Source organism: Melopsittacus undulatus, chromosome 4, assembly GCF_012275295.1.
Source record: "Melopsittacus undulatus isolate bMelUnd1 chromosome 4, bMelUnd1.mat.Z, whole genome shotgun sequence".
In the NCBI taxonomy this organism is placed as follows: domain Eukaryota; kingdom Metazoa; phylum Chordata; class Aves; order Psittaciformes; family Psittaculidae; genus Melopsittacus; species Melopsittacus undulatus.
Genome location: NC_047530.1, coordinates 53,491,605 through 53,503,638, shown reverse-complemented (window position 1 = coordinate 53,503,638; position 12,034 = coordinate 53,491,605). Strand labels below are relative to the sequence as shown.

Sequence of the window (12,034 nt, the reverse complement as noted above, 5' to 3'; positions counted from 1 at the left end):
CATGCAGAACGAGCCAGACAGCTCTGTGGAGATCACTGCAGAAACAAATCTCCCCAGGTGATGTAAAAAGGAATTACTTGGACAGTGCCTCCTCATGGAGAGTCCAAGCCAAATGAAGAATGGCTACTGCTATGCAAGATGGTCATCTCCCTCGATACCTGCAAATAGGTAACTGTGGACTGGTCCTCTAGCAGCAGTAATAAGGCTAAAAAGTTTGCAACCTTCAGTAATAGCAGTATGCATACACCTACTTCATGAATAAGTACATGGGCAATCCCACAAAAAAAGTCTGTTTTCTGGATTTCATGAAAATGTGGATGTGAATGTATTTTTCATGGGCTGTATGGCCATCCAATGAAATGAGATGGCTGTAACAGTATGCTCCTCAGAGCAAAAAAAGGAGAAATAAACACAGATCAGCAATACAACATTTTATAATGTACTTTTTTTTTCCCAGAGAAATTAAGTGAGAACCACCAGTTCAGCCATGTGCAACGATATTCTGGTATCTTGCAATTTCTTGAGAATGAGCAAGGTCATCAGAAAGATTCAGAAAGAGCAGCTTTTATTAAGTCCAGAACACTATAGGTGAGCTCCTGAAAGGTTAGCAGGATGGAAAAAACCCTGTTATTTTTACTTCTTGAGTAATAAACCGTGGACCACAGAAACTATATGACTGTGCCTGTTGTGACAATATGGGATTAAATCTGGAAGTTAACAGTCCAAGCCTTAAATACTGGAATCTCCATTCTTTCACTTAAATAATACCATAACTACATCTAACAGAATGAAAAAGATCTAACTGTTAATAACTAATAAATTAATAGAATTATGTCCCTGTTCAACTAAAGTGACTTCTCTTTATTATGTATTTTGTATGCTCTAAAAGACCTTAAAATACTTTCAAATATTATTTTGTTCAAATATTACTCTGACAGTCTTTACTTGCAAGAATGCAAGTCAAACTGAGTAACAAAAGGCAGGCCATGAAAAAAAAGTCTGAAAGGAGAGAAATCAACTATTAGCCTCTGAAATAAAGACATTTAGCAACATAGTTTTCTACATAAAATATCAGAAATACTAGTTCATTTAACCTTTATATTGCCAAGAATTTGAATTGTATGACCCATACATATGTGGTTTATTTTCTCCCAGGAGTAATAAAATATTTCTTGCTATTGGACAGTATTTGCAAACCTCTGAATTCTGAGAACTGACAATTTTAAAATGTTATATGGTGGCAGAACACAATACAACAGTTATTAGCATAAGAAAAATAAATTTAATACTAATTACAAAATGCCACTGGTTCTAATTTTGCATATTAAAGATTCTTTCTCCACCGATTGTATAGTAAGCACTAGAAAGAGACCCTTATTACATCAAACTGATACAAAAGAGTCATGAGCAAAATTGTACAGGCAGAATTAACCAGTATTATCTTTAGTCTGCTTTTGGCAATTGCTGGAGGACAGATGCTGGTCCAGATATACCTCTGTTGTAACCTAACACAGGTTAAATTCTTAATTTTGCTCTGGTTGCTACTAAGACTTCCTACAGTCATTTCTCATATTGTATATTGTAAGTATACTTTTAGAGTGCTCGGTATACTCTATGTGAAAGATTAACATCTGCTTTTTGCAAGTATGGAAAGCCCTAGAGATCTATTAGAAACTATCTAAAGCACTAAAACGTTTAATAATTTGTCTACAACACCACATATTCACACAGATGCGAAACTGGTCTTAAAACAGCATTCATGACTTTGCAGGCTGTCAGATTAAATCACATCATTAGAAGACCTTACCCCTTTCCTACAGCTGAAGAAAAGAATTTTGAAAGCATTTATGCATTTAACAGTTTTTATGCACCTTATTCCCACTCTAACCACATTTAGTTTAAGTACTCCAGATGTGTGGGGCACGTGTGTTTTCCAATTTGTCCCAAATTTGCCAAAGCATTAATATGAAATTAGGCAATATTAGTGACATCTTACAGAGGCAATGTGATATTGCAACACTGTAGACTTGGAGTTCTCCTTTTTAAATGAAAAGCTTTATCTGTCCCAACCACCAAACAAAGCTAGTTCACAGTACTCCGAAGAGAATCTTTTTCTTTTAGAAAGCCTTACTGTTACTGTTACTTTATGCAAGTAGTTTGGAATATCTTTTCATCAAGTACTCTCCACCTACACAAGGGGAGAAGTTACAGCCTTCATCTCTTTTTGCCTTTACTGCCGTTTTATCAAACTAAGTGCTCCTATGTTTCAAAATAAGAATTCACTTGGGGCTGCCAGAAGAAAGTCAGAAACAATTGAAAATCTGAACAAGTCATGTTGTTTCTAATAAATTAATGGAGAAGCATGCAGCTTGAGCCTTGAGACTGGTTTTGCTATTATTTCTTAACAAGTAATAAGGATACAATGTCCTGCTAGAATTATAATTACATAGAACAAATGCTTCTCTGGTAAAAAAAAGGCTTCTTAGTTGTAAAAATGTTAGGCATCCTTTTCTGAAATGTCAGAGAAAAGAATTACATTACAGAAAATTAAGCGAAAAAAACTTTCAGAACAAGAATTTTTGTATAATTGCAAATAATTCTGATGTAAACTCAGCAGCAGATAGCAAAAATGATGGAAATAGTTTCTAGAGAAATCATTTCACCTTTTTCTCATTACAGCGCCATCTCCATGCATAAATTGTCAATCAATTGTCAGTATTAAGCTTTTGCACCACTATAGATGGTTTTTAACAGTAATTTTAGTTATATAACATACGGAATAAAACATAATGCTTCTGTTTTGCTATCACAGATATTAATACTGTAATACAGGCTGATTTGATTGCTTGTTGGATTATGTGATTTGTCAGGGTAAAAATTCTTATTTAGAGCAAGACAACAAAGTGCATCGGCAAGTGGCCAATAACAACGCCTAGCAGAGATAAAAGCAAACAACTGGGGATTTAACTGCCCTCATCAGAAGATGTCTGCTTTAATCAATGAGCACTACAATCTCCATGCAGTTTTGGTCTTCTTGCCACTAAGAACAATCAGAAATACTTTTATTTCAGTAGCAGTACTTCCCAGACACAAACAGACACAATGAAACATGTTTTTAACACTTCAGTATTGACTTCCTGCATCATGAATTAACTGTATTTGTAAAGCTACCTAAAGTTTACCACAAGGCTTGACATGCAGCTGCCTATCTGCTAAATACGGCAGAATAATAAGAGACTCTATTGTACTATTTCTCAGGCCTATCAAAACTTTGCAGTGAGGTCCTGCCCATTATCTCCTGACTGTAAACAGCCTAGTGAACAACAGCTCAAAAGAATGCCACTACTGGACTGAGAGACTCAAGCTGATAAAGACCAGAGAACCTGCAAGCCCAAGTTTTGCCAGCTCTAGAGACATCAGTGATATACCACCCTCCCTTCCTTCCAGCTGCAAAATGGCTAGAGATCAGATACATAGGGAAATACAGCCTAACTAATTTTTTGCTAAAATAAAGCAGCTGTTACCTTGAAGCAATGGTATGAGTAATTTATTCTTCTTCCTTAATCTATTCCGAAGCACTGTGGTAGCACACATGTCTCACTAGATACAATGATACCGGCCAAATATGCATTGTGGGATTATTGCTAAAATTTTGTTAACATACTGCTTTTCATCTTTAAAACAAGTGTTTGGAAGCTCTAAAAAACATATAACCTTTATTTTTATGGACTCTAGTAAAACAAGAGAATAAATTCTATTAAAAGAAAAAAACCCTAAGACTAGACAACCAGGAAAATCTTGAATAGTAACAGAGGGATCTGCAATAAACTTGCAGAATGCAATCTTCCTGGTTTTCTAATATGTGGCACTGTTCCCAGTAAGACAAAGAATTCAGTACATGACAATAATGTGGTTTCTTGTTCAAAAGACACTTCTCAGAAATGGTCAACCTATATCTCTTGAAATACTATGGTTTACAACAATTTACATTATCAGTAGCAGAGGTTTGGTGGCTGAGGAGCATCAGATTTCCTATAAACATGAGCAAGTGAGCCAGCAAATACTGGTATTTCCCAGGGAAAACCATCAGGCACACACATAGAATCATAGAATAGTTAGGGTTGGAAAGGACCTTAAGATCATCTAGTTCCAACCCCCCTGCCATGGGCAGGGACACATCACACTAAACCATATCACCCAAGGCTTCATCCAGCCTGGTCTTGAACACTGCCAGGGATGGAGCATTCACAACTTCCTCAGGCTACCCATTCCAGTGCCTCATCAACCTTACAGTGAAGAATTTCTTCCTTATATTCAGTCTAAACTTCCCCTGTTTAAGTTTTACCCTGTTACCTCTTGTCCTGTCACTACAGTCCCTAATGAAGAGTCCCTCACCAGCATCCCTGTAGGCCCCCTTCAGATACTGGAAGGCTGCTATGAGGTCTCCACGCAGCCTTCTCTTCTCCAGGCTGAACAGCCCCAACTTTCTCAGCCTGTCTTCATACAGGAGGTGCTCCAGTCCCCTGATCATCCTCGTGGCCTCCTCTGGACTTGTTCCAACAGTTCCATGTCCTTTTTATGTTGAGGACACCAGAACTGCACACAATACTCCAAGTGAGGTCTCATGAGAGCAGAGTAGAGGGGCAGGATCACCTCCTTTGACCTGCTGGTCACGCTCCTTTTGATGCAGCCCAGGATACAGTTGCTTTCTGGGCTGTGAGCACACACTGAAGCCGGCTCATGTTATGTTTCTCATCGACCAACACCCCCAAGTCCTTCTCTGCAGGACTACCATGAATTTCCTTTTTGTCCAACCTGTAGCTGTGCCTGGGATTGCTCCAACCCAGGTGTAGGACCTTGCACTTGGCATGGTTAAACTTCATGAGGTTGGCATCACCCCACCTCACAAGTGTGTCAAGGTCCCTCTGGATGGCATTCCTTCCCTCCAGTGTAATGCCAGATCATCCAGCATGTACAGTAGACAGCCAGGGCTATGTCCAGCCTATCAAGTCTGCTTGGTGCCTTCCTTTCCTCAGCTTTTGTAACAGATCCCTGGTCACAGCAATATTTTGGTTTGTATCTTATGGGCGATAACAGGAACATACAATAACATTAACAGAAAAATCTGCAGCAAGATATTCAGTGGTATGACTGAGACAGTTTCCACAACTCTGATAGTTCAGTGAGGTCTTAAAGCAGTGCTGCAGTCTGACTCTCTCTCAAAAACTCAATTGTAATTAATGTGGTATTTCCTTAAAACTTGAATATATCTCCAGCTAAGACCGCATTTCTTTAATTAGATTTTTGTATCTTTTTAACAGACGCTGTTTAAATGACTTGGTCTTATGACCTGCAACTAACAGAATTCTTGCCTCTACAGCAAAATGCTGACATGCTGAGTCCCACTGCAGAAAGAGCTAATTTAACTTGTGGATAATATATTTTTTTCTGATACGGGGAAGCTCCAAAATGTCACAATTTGCATGTTGTTCCAAATAATAGAGTTGAACAAAGTGAACAAACAAATTATAAATCATCCTTTTATCTTAATAAATCATGCTTATAACTTCATAAATCATTTCATACACCATAAAAGTAGAAGTTCTAAATACTTGCTTCCAACTAGCTGCCTAGTGTCAGGAGTTCAGATGTTTCATATTGGCCAAGCTGACACCTAAGAAATTTAGATTTCCATTTTATATTTTCACAGATATGAAAACAATGTTGAGGGGGAAAAAACCCATAAAACCTGTGCCTGCTGACTGGATCTATTTCCTCTCTACGATTTATGTTCATTAGTTCTGTTGGGGAAAGAAGAACCAAACAAACCAACAAAAAATCCCACAAAACAACCAAACCCTATTCTAGTTTAACTTCAGGGATACTTCAGACACATTTATTTCTATGAACATCAAGGTCCCTTCTGGATCTTCAAATCACTGGAAAGAAAACCAATATTTTTCTCCTAGGGAAAAAAATGGATGTTATGGCTTTATTAAAGGTGATGTTAGCATTTCTTTCCTGAGCAAAGGAAATTCTCTCAACTCCCCATTTTCTCCTGCCATCTATTTTGTACTAAGATACGGCAAATAAAGGGGTTTTTAATCCCACAAACAATCAAAAAAGTGGAAACAACATCGAGACAATCCTGCTTTCTGGTTTGAAAGGAAATTTCTAACTCAAATATACAGCAGGTCAGTATTCCACTGGTCACTGGGCAGAGAAATACAGTTTTGCAGATAGCCTCAGAGTTGGAAGCAAAACTGAAGTTAACCTTAAAGTCTGGAAAAGGCCAATGGCTGTGTCAAAAAAAGAGACATTCCGGTACACACCATACAGTTTCAGCCAGCTGAGTTCAGTTATCATCTGCTAAGTGCAGGTAACTTTACTCCAAAACCACTGCTCTGGCAAAGTTCCAAACAGCAGAAAAGCATCTACTGTGAACAAACAAGAAATACAGCAGACAACGAATCTTATATTTGATGGTGACCTGAGGTAGCATTTGCTCAGTCAGTGTTAATTTATATCTATATGTAAATGAAAACTGTATTTAGCAGTCACCTTTTAAAAGATATGTGTCAACAAACTGCTGCAAAATAATTTCAGTGGTTTTTAGGTTAGAGGAGAGTGTGCTTAAAATACCAATGTCTCAAACCCCTAATTTGATACAATAACTTAGGGGTAACAAGAGGCAAATTGCAACCAAATGTGATCACATTACAAAGTAAAGAAAATACTCCTGCATTCTCAGATATCAGACCAAAAACACTGATGTCTATAAAATATTTCTGACAATGAACTGTAAGCAAGTTAAGCTAAACCAAAACAATTACTCAAACAAAAGTCAAAAGAAGTCATCTATATATTTTACTGTTGTAGGTAGCTGCCACCATATGTTGATGCTTTTTCAGCACAAAATTATTTCATTTATCAGTAGAGAACTTAAGAGATGAACTGCAAACACCTTCAGCGAGTCTCTAAGATGTCACGGTGACAAGTAGAACTACAACCATGAACCACAGGAGCAGAAAGTATGCTTTGTTCTTGAAATATGTTCACACTTATGATGACAAAGAGGACAAACTTAGTTTTTTTTTTTAACTGAGCAGTGGCTGATACACACTTTAGGAGGCTGAAGTAGCAAATGACCTGGAAATCCTAACACCCGTTCCTTAATAAGGTAATCCAAGCTATTAAGGCAAATCACTTCAATACTTAAAAAACTAAGTCCATTAAGGCAAATCACTTCAATACTTAAAAAAACTAAGTTATATCTACATTGTCAATAATGGAAAGAGTTTTCTGGGTTTTTTTTTTTATGAGGCAGATCTGTACAGACCTGCCTAATATCTTAAATATCTTAAATCCACTGTCAAGTAGTTTCTGCCACAACACTAAGTATATTAACTGTCCTTTAATTATATTGCTTTTCCACATCATTCTAAACAATTCTTTGCTTATCACAATAGCAAAACAAAGACAAGCAAAGAACAAAACCTTCACACACTGTACCTGCAAAGCACAATTCATCATTCGCACAATGTAGTCGAACTGCTGATGGTCCAGTATTGCTCGATTTTGTTTAACATGCAAGCCTAATTCCTGTGTCAGGCAGTGCCGAGCTGCCTTTCCCTTTAGGGCTCTCAGAGCTGCAGGCAGGGTCTGGAGAGAAGAAAATCTGTCTTTATGAAAATGAAATTGAATGGCACCATTCATACTGATTATAATTCTTTATTAAGAAACTTCAAGTGACAGTATATTACACAATAACTTTCGAACTGACTTATCAGCTTGAGTATCACACTTTCACATAATGGCTGATTTAGTTAGACTCGTTAAGGAGTAGATTCTTCCCTTTATTCTTCCCAATGCATTGAACAGCATTTCTCATCTACATCTAAAATAGAAATGATTGAATACAGACAGACATTGAGTGAACGTGAAATCAGAAATGGATTATTATGCATGAAAGCAAGTGCTCTATTCTGCACCAGCGAGGCCAGGCCACAAGTTAGCATATCAAGGACAACCAGCAGGTTTTTTGGAAAAGCATTGAATGACAAATGGTTTTAGAACCTCTCATAGCAATAAGGTCACAAGACTGTTACACAGTTTATCCCAAGACAGTGCCAATAGAATATTTATGCCAATGTTTTAAAGATGCAGCAAGTGCTACATCAGTGATTATCAACTGTGGCCCTTTAGACTAGATTTAATGGGTGGTAACAGATATATAAAAGGCAGCCTATTTTCTTATCTAAGGACAAATTTACCACTTGGGGGGACAAAACATTTACTGAATTTTTCAAAGTGTGTGTAATTAAAAGAATATTAAATACTACTGTATTACACATGCATCAAAACTCTTTAAAAAGAGATACATATTTTATTAGAACTTCTCCTGTATACATTTCCATAACGTAACCTGTAAATCAAAAACGCCCATTTTCGCACTGGGCTGCACAGCCTCAGAGATGCATGGGTGATACTTCTCTGACAAATATAAGAAATGTTCTTAAAATTATTTTACAGTCATTTTGATTTGTAGAATTAGATTTCAGTGTAGGTTCTAGAATCAATAATTGAAAACTCTATGGACAGAATCTATAAAACCTGGCAACTTCATAATTTGGAAAACTAAGCATGTAAAGGACGACAACTCACTAGTACATTTAAGTAAAGACAGACATGGCAAATGTTTACATTCATCTCTGAGCTCTGTAAAATTACTGATTTTTAAAACTACCAAAACTTACAGTACTTAAAAAATTTCAAAAGAGCATTGGTTGATGAACACTGAAATGTGTGTGTGTGCCATTTGTCTGCACTCCTCCCAGTCAATACTGCTAAAGTAATACACTGCTTTAAAAACAAATTACGTGGACAATGCTATTTATAATGGTAACATAAAGCAGAAAAAACAGCTTTAACACATCCATGTAGTATTACAAACATGTTTTCAAATCCATTAGCCTCAAATTACACCCAGTACTGCATTCATATAACTAGTTTTACTGCTTACTTCATTCATTTAAATGGTTAAAATAATCATTAGCATTTGAAATAAGAGTTCAAAATGTACTTTGTGACAAGGTCAGTCTCCTTTTGCTCATTAACAGAACAAGCTTATTTGGGAAAGTTAAAAAGTCGTTTCATTACCTTTTCAGTCTCCAAAAATTTGTTTTCAAAAATGAATGAGATGCAATTTCTAACAACTTCCAGCCTTTGTGCACTGTTGAAAACTGTGCTTCCTTTTTCCATTATGGAAACTAACAAAGAAAAAGAAGAATATACATCTGTGAAATGTCTCCTGCAAAAGCCACAAAGACCTGAAAGTTCTTTTAAAATTAAAGTGTGCCCTCAGTTTTGGCCTGTTAAGCAAATACCATTAGTAGGCATATAGAGGTGGGAACATAAGATCCTACATCTTTGGTTTTCCTATACTATCTGAAGAAATCTGAATTTTAAGTACAACAGTTGATTTTCTTTACTACTTGTTCTATTTGTCTCATACAGACACAAAGAGATTACAACTTCTAACATACTAATGAAATACATAAAGAGAAATTATAATAGATATACATTTATAAACACGTATTCTGCAGTGAACTACACAGCATTGCATATTTTGTAGCAGTCGATAACTATTTTTTTCCTAGAGAATTCATTGGCCATGGCAGGAATTTTGTGACAGACATGTTCTCATATCTAGACTCCGATTTGCTGATATCTAAAGATTGTTTTCTGAATGCAGTGTTTATTTAGCTCTGAATTTTCAAGAGAATTCAGAACAGAAGAGCTAACATACCCTTTTCCTCTTTGGTATCAAACAAATAAATTATAAATGCAGACTATGCCCTTCTTGTAGATAACAATGAGCTCCAATAGCCAAGGATTTTGACACACAGGACAGCAGGGAGTATGAGTGTGAGAGAACAATGAGCTCCAATAACCAAGGATTTTGACACACAGGACAGCAGGGAGTATGAGTGTGAAAGCTGCTCCTTGGGGGAAAAAAGAACCAAAACCAAACTAACAGTCAACAGCAAAGGCAGGTGAACAGAGTTTATCCTATTCTTAGTAAATGCAAAGAGAAACAGGCCTAGAACGGGCCTCAAGAGGCCATCCAGTTCATCCTGCTGTCCCTAGACAGGATCAACTGTATTTATGTTATTTCTCATGTTTGTCTAATATGTTCCCAAAGTTCTGTGATAACAGAGACTCCATGGCTTCACAAGAAATCAGTTCAACTGTCTCACAATTCTCATTTTACCAAGTTTTTCCATACAAATAACTCTACTTTCACGCTGCAATTAAATCCATTATTACTTATCACTACAGATTATTCCCTTTCTTTTAACAGACTCTTCAGTAATTGAAGGCTGCTATTATGTGTTGCCTTAGTCTTCTGTTTTTCAGTCTAAACAATTCTCCATCTTTCCTTCTAGGTCACATTCTCCAGACCACTGGTCATTCTTGCTGCTTGCTTCTGGACTCTCTCCAACAGAACCAAAAATGGAGACAGTCTTCTAGTGTCCAAAAATGGATACAAACAGTCCAGCTGAGCTCTTACTGAGGACAACAAAAGGATTTCTCCATGGGTTCACTGACTGTACTCCTGTTTATACATGCGACTAAGATGTTTGTCTTTTTTTTGCAGTAGCTTGATACAGTTGGGTCATGTTTGCCCTACGATCACTGTAATTCCCAAATTAGTGTCTGAAGTTGCCTAGTCAGCTGATCATGCCCATGAAATACCTTATCTGAAGAAAGGCAGAAGTATAAAATTCAGAAACTAGATTTCTAAGTTTTCAAGATTGATCTGAATTCTCATCCTTCAAAACTTCTGCAAACTCTGTTTAGCTTCATGTGTCCTGCAAATTTACTAAACATACTTGTTTATGCCATCATTCACATCAATGAATATGACTAATAGAATTTTTCTAGCATTAAAATGAAATTGACAGGCATACAATGTCTATGCCTGCTCACTGTATTTAAATAAAGGTCTATTTATTTTGAGACAGAGCATACGTTTGTTCCCTGCCTTTTTCCAGTAATTTACATGTCTTCCACTAGTGTCAAAGGAAAAATCCTAACAGCTCAAAGCATGGTACAGACAGTCCTACAAGTAACCTATGGTGATATTCATCGAACCTAGATGAGTAGACAATATCTAATTTAATAGTTCAATTTAACTCGGATAAAATCCTTTTTTGTTGTTAGTAATTATGCCACTATGGATATTTGATCTCTTAGTAAAGGCTGATACAAAAGGGCTTTCAAAAGTGCAAAGGCAAACTGGCAAGTCTGTTTACTGAAGTTTACCAACATCACTAAAAATGTAGTATTAACATGAGTTTGGGAGCAACTCATTGCAGCCATGTTAATTGTTTGTTCAGCTCATGAGCTAGGATGGCAAACAGGTAAGTCAGGGAAGGAGTACACATACCAACAGGGGGACCCGCTGGAACAACACACTTCTTGTCCCCCCGGGTGGCAGGAGGGGCACCCTGACTCCTTGCAAGGCCTTCCTGGAGAAGCTCCTGCACCCGACACTCATTGATCCGGGGGAAAGGAAGGATGTGAACCCGCAAGTGGGAGCCCTCCATGGGCCGTGGCACTTTCTGGAATGCTATGTGGGGATTGGGATTCTCCTGCAGGTCAAAAGCAAAGGTTATACACAAATGTGTTATACAGTGTCACCATCTGTATTATTCAAATTTATTGTTGTATTGTGCAGCTGTCATACCTGAATGATTAAGAAGCACAGTATCTAATGCAGCTCATTAATATAACGTTTCATATTCATATCACCCTGATTCATTATCTGTAATACTTTCGACTTCATTAAAGGCTTTTACAAAATCATCTTTGTCAAAACTCAAAATTCAAAAAGAAAGAGAGCAAAAGAAAATTACTGCTTAGGTTGATTTTATGCAGCTTAATGAATATTTAGGACTCAAATAGTTTGACAATCAATCTCTTCATTAGAGAGAGAGTTAAAGAGTACTAAAACATATAATCTCTTCAC

The 12,034-nt window shown here is 37.0% G+C and overlaps 1 protein-coding gene across 1 annotated transcript in view; it reads right to left on the bottom strand.

Moving 5' to 3' along the window:
* The window catches only part of SBF2 (SET binding factor 2), a 258,529-nt gene that overhangs the window by 90,848 nt on the left and 155,647 nt on the right, over positions 1–12,034 (bottom strand). The window contains exons 14-16 of the mRNA XM_034062016.1: positions 11,453–11,657; positions 9,160–9,269; positions 7,513–7,662 (exon numbers count right to left, since the gene is read on the bottom strand). Of these exons, the coding sequence (XP_033917907.1) occupies positions 7,513–7,662; positions 9,160–9,269; positions 11,453–11,657 (465 nt within the window). The remainder of the gene's footprint in view (positions 1–7,512; positions 7,663–9,159; positions 9,270–11,452; positions 11,658–12,034) is intronic.